At 43.6% G+C, this 23067-nt stretch overlaps 1 protein-coding gene across 2 annotated transcripts; it reads right to left on the reverse strand.

Annotated features, from left to right (window-relative positions):
- Window positions 1-1695: 1695 nt before the first annotated feature.
- ADPGK (ADP dependent glucokinase) lies at window positions 1696-20395 on the reverse strand. Of its 2 annotated transcripts, none has more exons than XM_083413123.1 (8): window positions 20158-20395; window positions 18827-19173; window positions 17747-17972; window positions 14947-15009; window positions 12853-12973; window positions 5072-5268; window positions 4604-4702; window positions 1696-3167 (listed from the first exon to the last, which is right to left on the reverse strand). In XM_083413123.1, exons 2-8 carry the CDS (start codon window positions 19042-19044, stop codon window positions 2619-2621), a joined length of 1473 nt encoding a protein of 490 aa, XP_083269249.1. In that variant the 5' UTR covers window positions 19045-19173; window positions 20158-20395; the 3' UTR covers window positions 1696-2618. The 2 variants fall into 2 exon arrangements, with proteins under 2 accessions (XP_083269249.1, XP_083269248.1); XM_083413122.1 differs by having other exon boundaries at window positions 1696-3170.
- Window positions 20396-23067: the final 2672 nt, after the last annotated feature.

Consider the following 23067-nt stretch of genomic DNA (forward strand, 5'->3'; position numbering starts at 1 on the left):
CTGAAGTTGCTCCCCCACCTCTGTTTTAACAGCTATTCAGCAGCTAACTGCATGGATCATCTGCTGCTACTGCCTTTAAATGCAGCACTGAAGGAGTAAAGAAGAGGCCATCCTTCAGTTCTCCACCCCTGGGCTGACAGAAAAAGCAATTTGAACAACAAGCATTATACCTTGATGTAAAACATGTCAGCATGCCCTAAGCCACTGTTTTGAAACTTTTAGTGTAAGAACACATCCTTGATCTGGTTCAAGACCTATATGTCAATTCTAATTCTGAAGTCAAACCTTACCAGCCCTTATTATAAAGTCCTTTTGATGGTTTTTTCTACAGAATGCCCCACCTCCCCCACCCAGTCTCCAGACCACTATCTGCAGCAAAGGGAAACTTTCAGCAAGACTCTGGCACTCAGAGCGTGGGAAGAATTGAAGTCATCCTCCCCGATTCTCACTCAAGAGGCCCCATCACTGCTTTTGGTAGAAGAGGCACACAGAACCCCAGCACAGGTTTAAAAACATTTGAAGTAACATCTAGTTCAGGGGTCTGCAACCTTTAAGACAAAAAGAGCCACTTGGACCCGTTTCCGAAGAAAAAAAACCTGGGAGCCGCAAAACTCGTCATTATAAAAATAACTTTTTTGTCACCTTTTTTAATTATTTCTTTGTTTGACCCCTCAGAATTACTTCTCTTCATAGAAACATTAAATTAACAAGTTACCTTTTTTGTGTGTGTGTTCTTCACTCCCCTTCAAAACAGTGACCAGCGTACATGCCCCCTTTCAATGCAGCGTACATGCCCCTTACAATGTAGCGGGCGGGTGGGCGGGAAGGTGACGTCGGGACGGTGCATGCGTTAGCCCCCATGCGACGTCACAGCCAGTACAGCGCCCGCCACAGTGGGGAGTGTCGGGGCGCACAATGTGCCTCCTCCCCTTGCTAGTATCCGCCCCGGAGCCGTGGCAAAGGTGTAAAAGAGCCACATGCGGCTCCGGAGCCGCGGGTTGCAGACCCCTGATCTAGTTTGACCTTAAGAGACAACAAAATCTGGAATATATTACGTATACAGTGCAAAATTTCTGCTCACCTCAGCTAGCACCACATTGTAAAAAACTAATGAAAATCTGTGCTAATCAGATGGAGTCCTGCAGATCCTGTTATGTTCCTTAATTGTAAAGACATTGGTAGCTACCTTAAGCCCTGTTCAGATCTACCAGCATTAATCATACCCTGACCTGTTTTAATCATATCTAATGGCATTCTGGCAATCTTCAGTTTCATCATTTGTTACTATTGCAGCCCACCCTTACTCTGAGGCTTAGTACAGTTCTTAACATCACAACAACCCCATGAGGTAGGTCAGGCAAAGATAAAGCCTAGTGAGAGCCATGTCTGGGTACAGATTTGCACGTGGATTCTCCCATCCAAACTCAACACTCTGCTAACATAGTACATCACTGCCAGATTTTGTCCTCATTCTGAAGTCAAATTTTGTATCTCAGATTCTATATAGTTCTATTGCTATGCATAAGTACACAGAAAGGAATATGGATTTTACACACAACCTGCTCAATGGAATTTCCTGTGCTATTAGCAACACTTACTATGATTATGTGATCACAGCTCCACAACTTGCAGAATAATACAGTAACCGTGGAATAGTAGAATGTGCCAGGTCCCTAGCCTCTTCTCAACTGAAAATTATGTTTATGCCATTTATTAGGAGTCATTTCAGGTTTTGTACATTACATTTCTTTGGAATTTGACCCAGATTAATTGTCACTTGTTAAGCAGACCAGCAATTGTACTGTAAACTCTCACTCATAGTAATGATCTCTAAGTCACTGCTTAAGAGGCTATTGAGAGGTAAAATAATTGTGTGCATGAGCATTTGGTATGCAACTGTCTTAAAAGTAGATTAACCTGCCAGCAATAAAACAAAACAGAGGATCAAAATGAGCACACGCTAGCTGAGGAAGCACATGTGACAAAATGCCACACTCCCAATATTTTGATGTCCACTTCATGAGGCCAAAGAAGGAGAAAAAAAGGTACCATTCAGCATCCTTTCCTTGCCACAGAACAATTTATGATGCTTTCATCTTGCCTACCTCCCATTTGTAGAGCTTACAGAACAAGCTTTTGTACTATTCACTTGGGACAGTGTTCCCTTTGGCATAGTGCAGCCCAAGTGCTATACTTTTTCATTCCACCACTACCAAACAAAACAATGGCTCTTGCCATGTTCGGAATGTGATAAGAGGTAACACAATTATCTTTTACCTTTGCCTTCCCAGAAATATGACGGTGTAAAAGACCAAAACAGCCTTCCTGTGATAGCTGGTCACATCAAACTTCTTTCAGTTCCCAGCTTTTTAAGTTACTGCAAATAACTCGCTTACTTAAAGCAGAAGCTGTTTTGGTTTAAGTTGTCATTCTGGTCAAAAGGCAGCCCATATATCTAACAAGTCATACCTCACTATTTAATTGTAGACATCCCTGTAGCAACACGCAGCAGCTGAGCTGTGCCTAACTTTTATTCTTTGGCTTTCTACTAAATGCTAACTTCCAGCCCATGCCTGCATGGTTCAATTTTTGTGTGGAGTGTATCTTAATTCCACAGGTTAATGAGGGTAGATTTCTGAATAAAGAAGTCCTTCAGCAGAAATGGCGTCACCAAGGCCAACGGTCCGCAGGGGATCTTTGCACACCAGAACAGGAGTGTAATGGAATGTTACCCCATCCCTGTGCCATTCTGACACAGGCTCGTGGGGATTTAAGGAGACTGTAGAGGCCTCCTCCATCTTAGAAGTGGCAAACTCCAGTGGTGCTTTAAGGAAAACTCTGCTGGCATCAATGGTTTGGGTGGCACAAGCTTGTGTCCCTGCTACTCTTGCACCAGCAGCAACAGCTGCCACCTGGTTGGCCCAATATCCATCCACAGTAACTAGGAGGTGATAGGCCAAAGTGTGAAAGTGGATACGAGTAAGATCTGATGCCTTCCCAGGAGTCCTTCCATGTTCCTTCAAGATCCAGAAGACAATGTCACTGACAACACCCACATCTGGGACACCATTCCAGGAAGCCAGTGAGGCATGTGGTCCAGAGGCTGCTTGAGTGAGGAACAGTAGCTCCTGTTCATTCAAACCAACTGAGTTCACAAGAGGGAAGACCTGCTAACAAACAGAGCAAGTGACAGATTGGCTTCAGGGGAGTCCAATTTTTAGATTAGGCTTTGACAAACATATAGGAACCAGTGCATGCAAGGCTAGCGTAACATAAGAACGTAGGAAGAACCTTGCTGGATCAGACCAAATGCACATCTATCCAGCATCCTGTTCCCACAGTGACCAACCAGATGCCCTTGGGAAACCCAAAAGTAGAACTGGCACGCTACTGTACTCTCCCCATCTGCAATTCCCAACAGCTGGTATTCAGGGGCATACAGCCTCTGGCAGCAGAGGTAGAGCGTAACCTTATCTTCTATGAATTTGTCTAATTCTCTCTTAATGCCACCCATGTAAGTGGCCATCGCTACCTCTTATACAGCAAATTGCATAAATTAATTATGAGGTGTGAGGATGTACTTTGTCCTGGATCTTCCAACATTCAACTTCATTGACTGGGCCAAGTTAATTTACCATACTTTTTTATATCCATATTCCACATCATGCATAATTTTACATACCTCTATCACGTCCCCTCTTATTGCCTTTTCTCTTAATAAAAAGCTACAAGTGTAACCTTCCCTCAAAGTGGAGTAGCTCCATCACCTTGATCATTTTGGTTGCCTTTCTCTGAAGCTTTTCTAGCTCTACAATGTTTTTGAGGTGAGGCAAACAGAACTTTACACAGAATTTCAAATGTGGCCACACCATAGATTTCTATAACAGCATTATAATACGGGCAGTTTTATCTTCAACTGCTTTGCTAATGATCCCTAACATGGCATTCACCTTTTTCAAAGGTGTGACACACTGTTCTGATACCTTCATCAAACTATCCACTACAACTCCAAGATCTCATTCCTGGTCAGTCAGGGCCAGTTCAGATCTCAAGAATGCATATGTGAAATTTATTCATATAATTTTGCTGCAATGGACATCACTTTATACATGCTTATTTTGAAATGCATTTGCCATTTTACCACCCATTCACTCAGCTTGGAGGTGTTTTTGGAAGTTCTCCACAATCCAACAATTTGTTATCAACAACAAACTTTGCTCCCTCTTTTCTCACCCCTAGCTCTAGAGCATTTATGCAAAAGTTAAAAAGCATAGGTCCCAATATGGATTCTTGGGATACTCCACTTGTTACACCCTTCCATTGGGAGAACTGTCCATTTATTCTTACTCTCTATTTCTTGTTTCTTAACCAGCTACTGATCCACAAAGGACTATGTATTTTGACTGCTAAGCTTAGTAGTAAGGAAGTTTGTCAAAAGCTTATTGAAAGTCTAAATATACAGTTTCCAACTGATCACCTCTATCTGTCTGCTTGTTGACTCAAATGACTAACAGATTAGTGAGGCAAGACTTTTGGGGGAGGGAACAAGGAGTTAATTGACTAGAAGTCTGAGGTACAGGTCATACCCTGCCATTTAGGTTACCTGATGAATGATTGCGCTCATAAGTTCTGGGTCAGTCATACTGGCCAGTTCCAGGTGTACAGGTACACCCATGGGAATGTCAGAGATGGAAGCTACAGCCTGCAGAAAACAAAGAAAAAAACTTAATAGTAGGAAAAAAGGGGGTGAGAGAATGACCTTGATAAAAAGTACAGTATTATATATGCTGCAATGTTGTCATATTTATAAAGCTGCAATCCCATAAAAGTAGTCTAATGGAATTCAACAGTCTAATTGAACCCTGAGGGCTTACTTCTCAGTGGACATGTATAGGATTGCCCAGTAAATGAGCTAGTGGACAGAGACCCACACATATCTTAGAGTGCTACAAAATTAAAAACAAGTCATTTGTAGGGCAATGACTGTACCTAATGCCCTGCACAGTGACAGAAGGACCAACAGAGTGCACCTTAGAATGCTTTAGAGTCTGAGGGAACAAGGTGCTCTTACCTCTAGGAGTCTCTTCTGACGCATCTCCTTTGTCTGTCCCTCCATCATATGCAGACCTGAGAGGACCACCAAGTCAGGCTGGAACTCCTCCAGACTGGACACAAATACCTCCAGCATGTTCATGGCCCCATTAGACAGATCATGAGAGAAGATAAAGCGGTTGGCATTTGGGGCTTTCAGCTGCCCCCACTCTTCACCTAAGGAATACCCCCAAAAGACACACAATTATATGGGATCCATATAGATTACAGTTTTAATGGCTTCTTTTCTTTAGAAGTGAACTTTGACCTTTCATCAGAGTAGCAAGTAGGGTGGGTTTTATTTCCCCCATCTGCTTCACAGTGTTATCCTGCATCCTCCTGCAGGATACAAATATCCACACCACATTACTCAATGTACTATTACAAACTGAAGTAAGGTAAAGGTAAAGGTAAAGGGACCCCTGACCATTAGGTCCAGTCATGACCGACTCTGGGGTTGCGGCACTCATCTCGCTTTAGTGGCCGAGGGAGCTGGCATATAGCTTCCGAGTCATGTGGCCAGCATGACTAAGCCGCTTCTGGCGAACCAGAGCAGTGCACGGAAACGCCGTTTACCTTCCCACCGGAGTGGTACCTATTTATCCACTTGCACTTTGATGTGCTTTCAAACTGCTAGGTTGGCAGGAGCAGGGACCAAGTAACGGGAGCTCACCCCGTCACGGGGATTCAAACTGCTAACCTTCTGATCGGCAAGTCCTAGGCTCTGCGGTTTAACCATAAAAAGAGCCTAATGCATCTGGCCAATGGACTATTTAGTCCAGCATTCTGTTCTCATAGTGGCCAACCACATGCCTTTGAGAAACCCACAAGCAGGATTTGCGTACAACAGCATTCTCCCCTCTTGTGGTTTCCAGCAACTGGTATTCAGAAGCATTGCTGCCTCCAACTATGGAGGCAGAGCATAGCCATCATGGCTAGTAGCTGTCCATAGCCTAGTTTTCCAGGAATTTGTCTAATCCTCTTTTAAAACCATCTAGGTTAGAACATTACTGCCTTGTGTGAGAGCAAGTTCTAGTGTTTAACTATGCAGTGCATGGAGAAGAGCTTTCTTTTATATGTCCTGAATTATCCAACATCCAGCTTCTTTGGATGTACACAAGTTCTAGTGTTATGAGATGGGGGGGATGCTTTCTCTATCCACTTTCTTTATGCCATGCATCATATTTAACTTCTATCATGTCACCTCTCGCTTGCCTTTTCTCTAAACTAATAAATCCCAAACACTGCTACCTTACTTCATAGGGGAGTTGCTGTATCCCCTTCATGAGACTCCCACTAAGTCTCAATAGTTCAACAATTTGATTCTTAAGTACCTCTACCATTGCTGAATGAAGCCACATTGTTTGAAGCCCAAGGCATTTCCAAGAGATGCTGCTTAAGAATATGCAAGCAAGCCATGCCCAGCTGAACTGCCATGCATTAGTAATTTAACATGAAAGCAGAGTGCTATCCCTTTAGCCACAGCTCGGGAATTCCTCACAATCTTGAGAGGATTTGAATCCTACAGTCAGCTGCAGCCTTCAGTGGGCATGAGGGAAAATTCTATGCTGAACAACAAAATGTGAGATAAATTAATGTGGATCAATGAACAATATCCTGGGTTTGGGAGCTGGGTTTATCCTAATAATTACATGGCAATATTGGCTACATTTTTTCTTTCTTTCAAGAGACCTTTTTAAAGAAGTGAAATCTCTCTCCTTTCTCCGTCTCAGATACAGTAATCCAAACACTGGCAGCTTTGATTCTTCCAAAGCCCAGATTTGCAAATGTGTTTGTGTAGCAGCTGCAACCCTGGACACATATCTCTTTTGATTCTCTTGAGGTGAATGTTTTTAGCCAAGAGGGAAGAAATGTGATCATCTGGTTGTTGCCATAATTTCAGGGGCTGCCTACTAAGACAGTTGTCTATACTGGAGCAAACCCACAATCTACAGGCATTTCAGACCAGTGCAGTGCTAGACTTTTGGGGAAAGAGGTGATGCCCCTTACTGAATTCCACAAATTACAGAAAAACATACCCCAACCATAGCTTTATAAAATCAGTCGCTAAGACGACCACACCTTCTGCTCATCTCTGTAACTCTCTCTGCTCCCCCTGTAAATTCGAAGTGCCAAACCTATGAGAGCTCTGCTCATACTTAAATTGCATAAATGTGCACTACTAACAGGATTGGGCACCATATACAGGGGAAAGTGCTCTTGTGTTTGGGTTCTGCTTGTGGGTTTTGTTGTAAACAAAATCTGCTCTTGTTCCTTTTCGGGGTACACAAGAGCCCTTATAGAGTCCTTTGTAGGTTCTCCATCGGTAGGAGAAAATAATAGAGGCCAACCAGAGAATATTGAGAAGCAAAGCAGCTAGTAAGCCTGATCTTTATTAATGCTGTTGCAACAGGGTGCTCCCTTCACACACAGGAGAGCAGAGAAGGACCCAGAACAAAGGTGTGCCTGCCCTTATATAGACATTTTAAATTGCTTGCCCTGGAGTCCAAGACCCAGAAACATCATACATACATCAGAGAAGGGGTGTAGCCCAAGACCACCCCCCAGATACATCATACCTGCATTATAGAAAAGGTGGTCTACAACAGAAATTTGAATTTTGTTGTTTTTCCTGTCTGCCAGGTTATCTGATAATGCCTTATCTGATTGCCTTTCCTGGTAGTCTGGCCATTCCTTTGAGATGGTAATTACTTATTTCCTGAGACAATGGGAAGGTTTCTTTCACCTCCTCCCTCCTTGCAGAGAAACATTTGGTCAGTTTGGAAGTCAACATGGTTTCAGGACTGTCTTCCTGTGCTGCTCCAGACATGTGGTTTATATATTTATGTACGTTTGCTTGGTACATTTATTATAAATCTGAAACCTTAAAATTCTTATAACAGTTTCCACAGGCATCTGTTTGGCCATTGTTGAGAACAGGGTGCTGGAGTGAATGGGCCACCGGCCTGGTCCAGCAGGCTCCTCTTAACATTTTTAGCAGTTAGGAATTCAACACAGAGTCAGTTTATTTTTTAATATGTGGGAACCAGTCATGCTCCTATTCTCTATGTATCAAGCAAAATTGGGAGCACAAGAATGCTTTTAGAATTATCTTTTAGAAAGAAAAGCATGATAGAAATGATGACTTGAAATAAAATGTGCACTGGAGACACAATCATGCCCAGCATTTCATTCTCACAAAGCATATATTCAATTTGCTCTGAGAAGAAGCCAGTTATCACTCACCCACAATGCCATAGGAAGAAACTAAGAAATGTTCTCGATTACCACCAACCAAGCCAGGAATTTATAAGAAGATCAAGTGAATTCTGGGTTATAGGTTTCATTCCAACTCCACTTAAAGAAAGATCATTTAGATTTTTCACTTTGAAACATGCAGACACACTAAAAACTAAGAGTATAGCAATGCTGTAGAGAATAGAGGAAGAAGAGCATTTTGGGGGCTCTAGTTCAAGTGGAAAAGAGCAGCTTGCTGCAGCTTATGCTGCTTCTTCACCCAGCAACCTAGGAAGCTGCATAAATCCAGCAGGAGTACCAGACTCCAAAACTGGCAGATCTAATTTAGATTATGCTTGACTGCTAAGAAATTTACTTGAGATGTAAATATTAAAGTCAAAAATAAACTAGGGTTATAATCAGTACCATTGTGGCATCTAAGCAACTTTTTAAAAAAATCTCGTTTACAAAAATCTGAAATCATTGAACTCTGCCAAACAAATGCATCTTCCCCAGTAAGTTAACCTAAACACCTCAAAGAACAGGATTTCCTCACTCTCTAACCCTGACAGCGTCTAGGAAGAATCAGCACACTCAATGAACTGTTCCCAAGATAATAAAGTACTCAGAAGGGAAGTACCATGTGGAACTACACCACTTAAAAAAAGAGTCACTTCTAAGAAGCTAAGGCTCCACCCAGAACACTTGCAACAAAAACACTTGCAGCAGTAATACATAAATTTTAGGTTACTCCTCCACCCACTTACAAAGTTTAGAAACAGCAAAATGACTCATCACCTATATGCTACCATATCTGATAATCAGCATTTTTGTCATTTAAAGTGGAAGATACAGTTTTCAGACAGAATATCATAAAATATCAATCTAATCTAGATTGTCTTCTTGCAAGAGGTTTTACAAAAACTTGTTGCAGAAATGGGTCATTTTCACATTGTATTTCAAGTAAAAAAAATATGTAACTGCTTAATGCTCTGAATTCTTTTTCTGGAGCACAATGTTCACTGCCAAAAGTCATCACGAGTTTCATGTTGGCCTTCTCCTCAAACTACTAAATGAAACTAAATGAATTCAGAAACCACCTCGCCAATTTCCACACACTGAAAGAAAATGAAGTTATTGTTTTCTACTTTCATACTGAGTAACCTGTAACAGAACCACCAATTTATAAAAGCAGACCTATTCACAACACTCACTATAGGAAATAAAGATCCTGGTTGCATCAGATTGCTTGGTGCTGTATTACAATGGGTGTGGTGCATTGCTGTCACTGCCAGTTTTTTCTTTCTTCAGTAGACTTTTTCAGATCTCTAGAAATTCACATTTCAACTCAGATACAATTCAAGTTTAAATGGTCCCATATGCTCCCCTTTAATAAGCATGGATCCTTTCCAAAATGCTTCTTCTGCGTAAACAGCAAGTCAACAGCCATTCAGAAGCATGTGTCATATTCACAATTGTATTTTGCCATTTTTAGATATACGTTGTTCGCTAGTGTGCCAGTACCCACATTTATGTGAATATGTGGTGTTGTTGGCATTTTTATGCAGCCCTTCAGCCAAAAAAGTCTCTAAGGCTTACAAATACTAAATGACCAGAAAATCCATAGCCTCAGGCTAATAATTTGAGACAACACAAATGGAAAAGAAACTATTAATGAGACTGATCCAAAGTGGTACAAACCAACTTCCTGGGAAGAAGGCCAAACCTCCTGGGAAGAAGGCTGGACCAAAATGGGGATATTTTGTGTACCCACATTTAGGAAAAACACATCATACTGCTTCATCCTGAATTTGAAAGGGCTTATTGCACAGAGTCTGATCTTGGACCTGAGTGACATTTTATAACAAGTAAACATGGGTGGAGTGTTCCTGGGACACCATGAGTTAGTTAAATGTCACAGGGGCTTTTCCATTTACTCAGTCTACTGTTTGCAGAAAAGATATGGTGTTTGTACATTCTCAGGAAGCTGAAAAAGAAATACTATTGATCGAATTAATCCAGTGTATTAGAAACAAGCTCTCATTCTTGCTGCGTGGTTGTTTTTTAATATGGCATTGGACTCTGGAATTATGTGGGGCAGGGTGTAACCTCCTGCCTGACACCAGCATGAGCTAGGATCATCACTGACTCACACAGCAGGGAACTGCCTATCTGTCACATGGATACCCTCACTGCTCAAAACAAAGCCAAACCTCTTGCTCCCCACACCCCACAGCATGGCAGTTGAACCAAATTACTCAGTAGCCACATACCGTATTTTTTGCACCATAACACTCACTTTTTTCCTCCTAGAAAGTAAGGGGAAATGTCTGTGCATGTTATGGAGGGAATGCCTACGGGTGGCATGCCTACGGATTTTCCTCCTCTAAAAACTACGTGCGTGTTATGGTCGGGTGCGTGTTATAGAGCGAAAAATACGGTACTTTCTCTACCAGAGTGAATCACTCTATCAAGAACTCCCTTCACTCATGCACCTACTTCACAATGCAATCTCCCATGTCCAATTTTAATTTAAGCTGCTAAAAGCTTAAAACTGCCATCAGAGACCCTGGATCAATTTCAGATGAATCAAACCAAACCTTTGAATAACTGAACCACATTCTATATTGGGCTACAACTAACAAGCGGAAGTATTTTGTGAAGAACAAGGGATTCTTCATTAATGAACCAAAGTACCTCAATGCTGCACTTGCACTGTCTTCAAAAAAATGTAATCAGGGTTTCTATATTAGATACTCTCACTTCCTAAGAACACCACAACTGGGAGTATACAAATTATATTTCTAGATTCCATAGAAGGTTTGGTTGTCACATTTTTCTAAGCACATTTAAAAAGAGAAGTAGGAATTACATTTCCTGGATGATATTACGAAGCAAATTACGGTTTTGATATGGAAAGCAGCTCACAGCAAATACACAACACTTGATAACAGCTTTCCAAGCAATTCTTCAACATAGAAAAATGTAAAGCTATAAACGTACACTGCATGAAGACCATTAAGCAATTGCCTTCTTTAATTTAGCACCAATGCTGATCATATAATATAGCAGTTCCTTTCAGTGCTCAATGTACATACATAAACACCTTTAATCTTTATGGTCACAATATAAAAGGTAGGCCACTATTATAAAACTCAAATTACAAATGGGAAGATGAGGCCGAGAGATCCTGGTTACCCAGTGGGTTCACAGCTGAAAACTGAAGCAGACTTACCAGCTGATAGCTAGCTCACTTCTTAAGCAATGTGCTACACCAACAACACAACACATTAATACTGATATATATACAAATACAGTGGCACCTTGGGTTACGAACAGCCTAGCCAACAAACTTTTTGGATTACGGCCACTTCAAACCCGGAAATGCGTGTTCCAGGTTGTGGGTTTTTTTTAAATATACGAACGTACTCCGTTTGGAGGTGCACTTCCATTTTGTGTGCCACACTTCTGTTGTCTAGCAGAGAAGGGGATCACCACAGCATTTCCCGCTGCAAGGGAGGGAAGCTGAGTGCCCGCAAACCAGCTGGCTCTCGTCTGGGAAAACTACGCAGCCTTTCCATGCATGCACCTCTGTCTCCCAAGCGGCTCAGCAGCAAGAAAATGTTTCCTCCGCCCAGCCGGGCTGCAGGAGAAAGGCGCTCTGCTCAGAAAACGGCGGCTGCTGCTCCCCAGGAACTATGTGGACAGCTGCATGCGCACAGCTGCCTTGGCTGCCCGCCCCAGTAAGTCGGAGGAAGCAAATCCAGCTGGCCGCCGTTCTGCACACCTGGGAGTAAGCTCCATGCAACTTAATGGCACTTTCTTCCGAGTAAACATGGCCGGGGAAGGGAGACGGGCGGGTTGGATGGAGCTCGCACGCTGCCTTTGTCCAGCCTCGGGAAACGCTCTCCTCCCGCAGCAGCATTGGGTGGGGGGGGGGGGCGTTGCACGCCCACAAAGCAGCTGGCTCTCATCTGGGGAAACCACACGACAGAGCACCTTCCTCCCGCAGCCCGGTCAGGCAGAGGGAACCCCCCCCCCATGCCGCTGTGGGAGGCGCGCGCTCTAGGGAGCATTTCCCGCAGCAGCCGGGGGGGGGGGTGGGATCTGTGTGGATTCCAGTTCAACCGCTGATTGATTGATTGATTGTGGAAATGGATAAAAGCCCCCCCCCCCCATCCAAACAATGACTATAATCAGTGCAGGTAAGAAAATGTTTTAATTTTTATTTTTATCATCTGCAATACTGTCTTATTTATTTTATAGTACAGTACATTGATTATTGCTTTCATTTTATGATCAATGGCCTTGTTAGATAGTAAAATGCATGTAAAATTGCTATTTTAGGGGCTGCTTTTCATCGCCTGGAACGGATTAATCCATTTTCCATTACTTTCATTGGGAAAGCACACCTTTGTTTAAGTACGCTTTGGTTTAAGAATGGAATTCTCGAATGGATTAAGTTCGTAAACCAAGGTACCACTGTACAGCTTTGGGCCTTTTGCATCTTTCAATAAAGCATACCTGCTCGATACTCCAAAATGAGGTGAAATTCATCAAATTCTTGCATTGATTCTGGAGGGACGATTACATTTTCATCAAGCAGCTCATGCAGCTTAGGACCAATTGGGCCACACAGCAGAACCTACAAATCAACCAATTGATACCAGTTAACTGCTATCATATCTGTTTAGTGCAATCTTCAGTGAGATGGCTCTCACTCTAATAGAGACACTATAAACTGGATTCCAATGCATTCTCTTTTCTGTCCTGTTCCAAATAGATGAACTATGTGTGTAGACAGGTCATACAGTTCTATTGTCAGAATATTTCAAAATAAAATAACCATGTGTAACAAGCTCTCAGATTCCAAAGCCCATTCTGAAGAAACGGTTGAGCATCAAGTGTGGGGGTGGGGAGAAGTCAACTCACTTAACAACGAATACACCAATAAGCACCCTAATATGACATTTCCACACTAGGAGGCAAATTACAAACATGATATGGATCACGTCCACAGTTGAGATGTTAAGTCAACTTTCCTATGAAAATGGACATGTCTTTTGCTTCTCTGTATATCCGAATTCGCTTAAAAGACATTTAGTGCTACATCTTTATCACCAATAAGAGTTCTGTGTTGTCTGGAAATGGAAGAACTAAGAACGCAACTTTTCTCCTATCCATGTGTCAGAGGCTTAGTGCTGTCCAGCTGGCCATAGATAAGACTCCGGGCTCCCAGCCAGTTCCAAACAATTGATTAACCTCCTTCCCCTTGTGCGCAGTTGCTCCCTCTAATGTTACTTCCTCCTTTTCCACACCCAGCATGCAAGTCTGTGAAAACTCCTCCCCTTACTTCCTCTGTGTACAGCATGACTAGTCCCAGGCTCATCCTCCTCCCCCTCTACGTCAGACTGACTGTCAGACGACAAGCTGCTGATAATCTCTTTAGGCTCTCTATAACTGCTGGTTTCTGTCCTTTCATCTTTTCCCGTTTGCCTCTCCCTGACACCATAGGACTAATGAGCATGCGAGTTTGAACACTGTCTGGCTTCTTCTCTAACAATGAGTTCTTCCTATTAAAAAAAATAAATGAAGCCGTGCAGAGCTTCTTGTACTAGGAATATGTGGGACACAGGCAGGAGGGAGGAGACACACAAACAATTTTGCATATCAAAATCTCATAGCACAACTACTACTACTGCAAGGTTGGCAGATGTTGGTCATCCCTGGCCATTGGCCACGCCGGCTAGGGTTTATGGGACTTGTAGTTCAGGAACATCTGGAGGGCCACCCCTGTTCTAAAAGACCATGTATACTGATGTCATAATATGAATAGCTACTATTACATATAATGGCTGAAATAAGCAGACAGCTCCCAATAACTTGGTCCACTAAGTTACATATACAAATGTATACTTGGAAAAAGTGACATTCCACTACGGATTGATTCCTTTTGACGTTCCAAGTACATCTCTATGCACAATATTAGAGTTAAGAAAGAAGTAATAACCCCTTGTTCCAAAGTTAAGTGAAATATTGTTTAGAACTTTCCTCCAAGTTCTTTTAATTTCCTAGTGTGTCTAATCACATTTATTCACTCAGCAGCTCCACACATTCTGCTACCAAGCTGCAATTGCTGTTTCTCCACCATATACTGCTTCTCATAGTCAGAAGCCTGGTTTTATTTTTCATTAGAGTAACATACTTCACACATGTGTGCCGCTCAGCTAGAGATGCCAGGAACCAATGGTAGTTACACTTTAGTAAAGTAACTTGCACTGCCTTTGCTTGTGCTGTTTTTACTTATTTCATACATTATTACCCAGTACTTTGCCCATGTGCTACTCATTGCCTTGCAAAAGCATAATCAAAAAGCCAGGCATGGCACCGGAGTGCCTCAAGCAATAGCTACAAGCATGTGCATCACTAGAAATTTGTGTCATCAAAAGGAAAACAAACTTTTCCACTGAAAAATTCTTCTGCATCATGCCTACATATTTACTGGATAAAATGGGGACAATGATTAGATGTTAAGTTCAGGATTTTAAACAGGAAAACCAATGAGAGGAGGTATACAGTTATAGACAATCAGTGAGTGTTGGCATTTGATATTCTTACCTTTAGGTCTGGATTTGTTGCAATTTTCTGGCCAATGAGAGCAGCATTGCCTCCCACATAGAACTGTTAAGACACAAATTTGTGCACACATTTAATCTGCAATTTCTACGTATCTTTACATGATTTTTACAGTCCTTTGCAGAGTTTTATATGTGTACTATCAAGAATATAATCATAGGTATCAGCGGAATAAACACATTCACTTATCTAACTACTAGTATGCCAAAGCTGCAGCAAGGCTGCTCTACTCACTTTAGCCACTGACTGCTTGGCTCTCACAAACAGTTAAGACCCCTAGATCTTTTTCACATGTACTGCTAGTAAGTCAGGTTTCCCCCATCTTCTATTTGTACACCTGGTTCTTCCTATCTACGTGCATGACCTTACATTTGTCCCTACCGAAATTCATTTTGTTAGCTTGGGCCCAGGTCTCCAAGCTGCTAAAGTCATTTTGAATACTGTTCTGTGTTTTGTGGCATTAGCTACCCCTCCCAGTTTGGTGTCCTCTGCAAATTTGATGAGCATCCCCTCAATTCCTTCATCCAAGTAGTTTATAAAGACATTGAACAAAAGCAGGGACGGAACCCTGTGGCACCCCACTTATCATGTTCCAGGATGACGAGGAACCATCAATGAGTACCCTTTGGGTTCGGTGAGTCAACCAGCTACAAATCCACCTAACAGCTACCTTGGTCAACCCACATTTTACCAGCTTCCTCACAAGAATATCATGGAGGACTTCGTCAAAAGCCTACTGCCAGTCTCAGCAGTAAAAACAAGTTATTCTAGAAACTCTAACTTTAGAAACAGGTTTTCCCAGAAGCAGTGGCTTTAAGTTGTCTTGAAAGACTAGTTGCAACCCTTCCAACCTTTGGAAAAGTTTCATGTTTCTTAAGCCTTTTTGCATGTTGCTGCCTGCAACTTTAAATAATTAACATATATTTTGCAAGGCCAATCTTGTCAGACAGAATTTCATCTCTACTATGCTGGGCAGTATTCTTAATAGTGTTATTAAGATACAATAGTACATACAAGTGACATTTTGAGAAGGGCTCATCACTAAGTGTATACAAATGAAAAAACTGCAGGGCTCTTGATATATAGTAGTTTGTGTAGCATAAGCTTTGTAAAGCTTATTAGATTGCACTTTATATATCTGATGAAGCAAAGTTAACTCATAACAAATAAAATGCTTTGGGTCCAAACAAGACACTATTTTCCCCATTCCACTCCATCCCTGCCAAACTACAGGAAAAAAGAATGATAAAATTATAGGGGAAATGTAAAAGGCGAAAGATTTATACGATCTGAAGAGAAACCAAGGATGGAAGACTGAAGAAACCCCAACTAAAGAATCATGGCAAGAAAAATTGATGGACTATGCAGAACTGGCAAAATTGACATATAAGCTACGGGACAAGGATAACTGTGACTTTAAGGATGAACGGGAACCTTTCACAAAGTATCTGAAGACGCAACAAAGTGAACTGGACTCTTTGGCAGGTTTTGAATAAACATTCACAATTTTTTTACTGATAATAATCAGCTAAACAGTTTGAGGATCTATACAACTTTGTAACATGCAGAAAACAGCATTATTGGAGAAACCAAAGACTGGAACTGAGGGAAGTCGGGGTGGTGGGGTGGGTTCTGGGGGTGGGGAGGGAAGAAAAATGGGGGAGGGGTAAGGATATGTTTTTGGATAATATGTCTTGTTATAACTTTGAATAAAAAATTTTAAAAAAAATTACAGTGGTGCCCCACAAGACGAATGCCTCGCAAGACAGAAAACCCGCTAGACGAAAGGGTTTTCCGTTTTGGAGGTGCCTCGCAAAACGAATTTGCTATGGGCTTGCTTCGCAAGATGAAAATGTCTTGCGATTCCTGGGTTTTTTTCCCCTTCCCCCCCTTTTTCCCAAGCCCCTAAGCCGCTTAACAGCTGATCTAAGCCGCTTATCAGCTGATCTAAGCCGCTAATAGCCTTTTAGCAGCTAATCCGCTAATCCCTTAAGCCTTTAATAGCCGCTAATAGCCGCTAAACCGCTAATAGCGCTAATCCGCTAATGGGCTTGCTTCGCAAGACGAAAAAAACCGCAAGACAAAGAGACTCGCGGAACGGATTCTTTTCGTCTTGCGAGGCACCACTGTATAAGGGAAATGGTTATATGAGCACACAATCCTTTAAAGGAAGGCTAAATTATGATGGTTTAAATATTCCAAAATAAGAATAACAACTATCACTTAATGATTCACTTTTCCCTGCAGTGAGGGGAGAGCAGTAAGCAAAGAAGCATGAGGCTGATTGCCAAGCTCATTATGGAGAAATTGTGCCTAAAAGACAGTTTGTGTCTTTTTGCTACTGCAAATTTACAGAGCTATTCTTCTGAAAATGTGTACCATCAGCTGAAGGCCATACATCCCCCCAAAAATCCACATAGTGGCTACTTAGCAGTTCTATGGCGTGTTGCTAACTCCCAGTTTGGGGGCCTAGATAACAGTTCAAGCAAAATTAAAATAGACAGTGCTGCATATGTAAATTGGGGCTGTGTGCCTGCATGTGTACTGCAAAGTGTTGGGTGGCTACATCCACCAACTGCATGTAGCCCTGGAAGGTTGCCAGGGATGGATGTGGCCCTGAAGCCAGAAAATGTTAAGTCACTTCTGCTCTAGAGAGCAGAAAGAATAGCAAACAAAGGGAAAGCTAAACAATTTACCACAGAAGCTATAAAGAGGTATTGGATACATGCAGTGTATTATGTATCATAGAGGGATAGTGTTTGCTCCAAGCTAGAGAATGTACCTGTGCCCCAGGATATGCTGAAGCAGTCTCTGCGATGTGGCGGAAGGACTTTGCATCACTGAAGAAGCGTTCTGCAGCAGCTCCCTTCCCCATGAAGTGGCTGAAGGCTTCCTTCAAATCTTTTGTGGAATGCAAGATTGAATGGTCCTGCCCAACACCAGAATCTAGACCAAGGGCTTGCAGCAACTTCACACCAGAAAGGACGACATCTACACAGGCATTGACCCTACCAATAACAGGAGATGAAAAGCTATAATCTAGGCTAATTTTTAAGGAACACATCTTTAAGGATATATGCATTCAAGCTTATTTTGCAGTTTATTGACATAAGTATTCTGTAGAGTTTAACAAACAACACTGAGGAATCATATTGCTACTATTTACTTACAATGGAAATATATGCATGTCTATTCAGAAGTAAGTCCTACTGAGTTCATGACAGTATGAAATTGCAGCTGAAAGTTAGATTTTTCATAAATTCTGTATTTGAGAAATGGACCTCTGAGTGTTTAATCTTTCTGTCTTGCTTGCCGGGCAAGGCCCCCACAGTGTACTGGCTATGAAAGTTTAGGGGTGCTCACATGAGATCTCAGGGGAACTTGGATGGACTTGCGAAAGAATCCCAGAAATGGTGCACCAAGAGAGCCTTGCCTCCAAGCAAGGCAAAGAGCTTAAAGGCTCTTTTCATGCTGGGAAAACCCAGTGCAAAAATAACTTCCTTGCTTGCATTTAACTTGCACAAGCTTTTCCACCACTATCTGACCTTCCCTTGCAATGCACAACCACACAGAATTGTGTTCTAATGCATGCTTTTAGTTTACACTTAGTTTCTACAAAGTAACATCAAGGCTCAGTAGGACTGGCTAGTGTCCTACATTGAAGTTTGCACCCTAATATGTGCCCTAGAATAATTGCCTGGCAAGCATTCAGGGGATCCTCAGTAGTCAAAAATACATGGAAACAGGTTCCTCCACAGCAGAAAATATAAGGACCACTGCTCTATAGCAGGAACGTTTATTAGCTAGTGTTCCAAAGAACACTCAGGGAGATCTATACACAATAATTTAAGACATCACTCACCCAACAGCAACTCTGTTCCACTGTTTGCCCGGCTGGGTGATAAGCACTTCCCAGGCAGCTGCCATGCTGCTCTCTGGGGACGTAAGATCCCCCTGCAGCTGATATAGGAAGGAGCTTGAGAGGTATTTTAGAACTGAATCTGGCAGATCAGAGTCCAGTAGGAAGACATAGCCTGTAGCCAGAGCCAACAAGGCCACACAAACCGACTTGTTCCACATGCTGATGTCCTGAAGTGAAAGCTCAAGGTGAAGAGTGTGAATGAAGTTTATATGGCAGCTCTCTTAAGTCTGGCCTGAAAACTGGTTTTCTCCACATCTGCCACCTTCATGTTTATAATTGTTCACAACCTATAAATAAATATTTAAACATGGGCATTAGACTTTGTATAGCAAATCCCACCTCATGATCACATCCTTCTAGTTTGCTAGGTTCTTATTTTTACTTTTTCCTTCTCCTTCCTCCCCCTGCCTCTAGGTTTATTATACGTTTCTGTTATATTTATTAATTTCCTATACTGTACAATAAGGTGGAGAGAAGACCTACTGAGTTAGTTGTGGGGGAAATTGCACCTGCCTCTCACTCAGTTATGAAAAGCTCAGACCCAGAGAGAGAGAAGGGGGTACTGAGAGATAGACAAGTGATGGGCACGCGCGCGCACACACACACACACACACATATATATATATATGTGTGTGTGTGTGTGTGTGTGTGCAACCAGAGTCGGATTTAGGGCTGTGTAAACGCCCCCCCCCCCCAGGGCATACAACCAAAGGGATGCAAAATAACACAACCACCACCTTTATTTATACGGGTACCTACTTAATTATTGTGAATATATATTGGGGGTGCCCGCCAAACTTTGTTCTGGCTCAGGGCGCCCTATTACCAAAGTCCGCACCCTCGTGATATATAAAAGATATAGATACCTACTCCCCCCACTTTCCTCTTTGGCCTCGATTAGGAGGAAACGAAAGCAAGGAACGGGGACAGGAGGAGAAAACGGGGTCGGGGGGGGGGGGCGTCGGATGCTTCGTCCCTCCCGGCGTCACTGGACTGCCGCTCCTCCCGCAGACCCCGACCCCGGGGTAACTCCAGCGGGAGCCACCGGCGAGGGAGGCGGCGAGCGGGACGGGGGGAAGCGAAGGAGGGACTTGCAGGCGGCCTACCCGGCAAAACGAGCTTTCTTCCCTCCCTTTCGGCGCGCTTAGGGGACAGTCACCCCCCAACACGACCCAAGGGGGGGAAAGAAGCCCCCCGAGTCCCTCCCTCCCTTTCCCTGAGGGAAACCCCTCGCTGGCTTCCGGCGGAGAGAAAAGCGCGGGCTGGTTTACCTCACAGCTGAGGGGGCAGCAGGGGCCCGGCGCCTTCCCGCCCCTCCCCGGAGCCCAGGCCGCGGGCTGCTCCCCTCAGGAAACGCGGCTCTTCCCGTCCCCGAGAAGAACCGCCGGCCGGCCGCGGGCTCTGGAGCGCCTTTCCGCCGCCCGAGGCTCTCGAAAGGCCGCCTCAGAAGCGGGCAGCTCCCTTACGCCATCTCCGTATCCCGCCGGCCGCGTTACTCAACCCGTTCGGAAGGACAGGGGGGCCCTGCCGCCTCTTTGCGGAGTTTGCGCAGCTTGCGCGGCTCTGCCTAACTTCTCGCGCGGCGGGCGGCCTCCCGTCGGCGCGGCGAGCTTTGCAGAATCGTCGGGCGCCGCAACTCGGAAGCCGGCCGGGCGAAGCTTACCTGCCAATCAAAAGGGAACGTGACCAATAGTCGGAAGGAAGGGGTGGGCGACTAGAGATGGAAAGAGGAAAGGAGGGGAAAAGGGGAGGGAGAGGAATGTACCATGACGCGTTGCGAGGCGGGGGTGTAGATTTAGTCAAAAAAGCTAAGGTCATGGCCACTGGTCCCATCACCTCCTTGCAAATAGAAGGGGAAGAAATGGAGGCAGTGAGAGATTTTACTTTCTTGGGCTCCATGATCACTGCAGATGGTGACAGCAGTCACGAAATTAAAAGACACCTGCTTCTTGGGAGAAAGGCTGTTGAGAAAGGCTGTTAAGTTGTGGGCGAACATATCAGACGACACAGCGATTCTTCCAAAGCAGCTCTTTATTGTAAGCTGAAACAGAACTAACTGAGGAGCTCAGTCAGCTTGCTTATATAGAGCTCTAGAACAATGTAACTGTTGCCATTTTCTAAAACTATCCAATCACTGAACGTCACTTTTACATCCTTCATTTGCATACAAACTAGCCAATCACTGAACGTCACTTTTAGATCCTTCATTTGCATAACTATCTACAGTATCCCCCTGCTGGCCCAGGGTGAGAACTTCAGTACATAACAAAGGTGATGGCAAACCTAGACAGCATCTGAAAAAGCAGAGATATCACCTTGCCGACAAAGGTCTGTATAGTTAAAGCTATGGTTTTCCCAGTAGTGATGTATGGAAGTGAGACCTGGACCTTAAAGAAGGCTGACAGCCGAAGAATTGATGCTTTTGAATTATGGTGCTGGAGGAGACTCTTGAGAGTCCCATGGACTGCAGGAAGATCCAACCTATCCATTCTGAAGGAAATCAGCCCTGAGTGCTCACTGGAAGGACAGATTGTGAAGCTGAGGCTCCAATACTTTGGCCACCTCATGAGAACAGAAGACTCCCTGGAAAAGACCCTGATGTTGGGGAAGATGGAGGGCACAAGGAGAAGGGGACGACAGAGGACAAGATGGTTGGACAGTGCTCTTGAAGCTACCAGCATGAGTTTGACCAAACTGCGGGAGGCAGTGGAAGACAGGAGTGCCTGGCGTGCTCTGGTCCAGGGGGTCACAAAGAGTCAGACACGACTAAACAACAACAGAGTTAGAAGGGACCCTTGGGGGTCACGTAGTCCAACCCCCTACAATGCAGAAATCTCAGCTAGGTCATGCATGGCAGGTGGCCATCCAGCCTCTGCTTAAAAGACTCCAAGGAAGGAGAGCCCTTGACTCAGGATGGGTAGGAGGCGAAAGGGAGAGAATAGAAGAGGCAGAAAAGGGCTCTTTTCCTTCACCCGGTGCTCTGTATGCAGAAGGATCCTAGGTTCAATCCCCAAGTTTGAAATCCTGGAGAGCTGCTGCCAGCCTGGGTTGACAGCAACAATGGTAGAGGACACAAGTTGCATGACAAAAGCAGATTTTTTAAAAAAATCCCAGGTTCAGTTGCTGGCATTGCTTGTTATGTATTATGTATTGCATTAAAATAATTACCTTATTTTAATGGATGTTATGTACATCATGTTGCGCATTATGTTATTATGTTGTAAACCTGGATAGCTCAGTTGGCTAGAGTGTGGTGCTGATAATGCCAAGGTTGAAGGTTGGATCCCTGTAGGTGATCCAACTGCATATTCCTATATTGCAGCGGGTTGGACTAGATGATCTTGCAGCTCTACAATTCTATTAAACCATCCTGTTTGGGGGTTTTGGGGGGGTATAGGGAGCCTAGCAGTTTTCAAGGTTCTTTGTCACCATTTGACTTAGAGGCCCAGTTGCCCTTGGATTAGCATAACTGTAGTCACAATGGTTACAGAAACACACCTTGCACATGTTCAAGACCTTTCCTCCACCACCCCTATTACATTATTAATGGCAGAGCACGTCTGTCTGTGTTTCATTCCACTCAGTGATGGTGATGGATGGATTTCTGTTCTGGGAGACAAATATCATAGGAACATAAAAAGCTGCCTTATACGAAGGCAGGCCAGTCAGTACTGCCTGCATTGGCTGGTCACATTTCCAGCTCAGTACAGTGGTACCTCGGGTTAAGTACTTAATTCATTCCGGAGGGCCGTTCTTAACCTGAAACTGTTCTTAACCTGAGGCACCACTTTAGCTAATGGGATCTCATGCTGCTGCTGCTGTGCCGTAGCCGCACAATTTCTGTTCTCATCCTGAAAGTTCTTAACCCGAGGTACTATTTCTGGGTTAGCGCAGTCTGTAACCTGAAGCGTATGTAACCCGAGGTACCACTGTATTGTCTACACCAGCCTGGCAGGAGTTTGGACAGGACTCGGACGTGGAGATGCTGAGAACCTGGGACCTTCTGCAAACAAAGCAGATGCCAGACCCTTCACTGTCAGGCAAATCTGGAAAAGGGTGAGATTTAATGAAAGATCAACACCTAAGAACAGAAGTGGTGTGCTAATAAGAGTTCCTTTCTTTCCTTAGTTTTCTTTGATTAGGGGCTTGTAATTTAAACCCTTAAGTCTGCTGAATCTCCC

Source organism: Podarcis tiliguerta, assembly GCF_965153285.1.
Source record: "Podarcis tiliguerta genome assembly, chromosome: 14".
Classification (NCBI taxonomy): domain Eukaryota; kingdom Metazoa; phylum Chordata; class Lepidosauria; order Squamata; family Lacertidae; genus Podarcis; species Podarcis tiliguerta.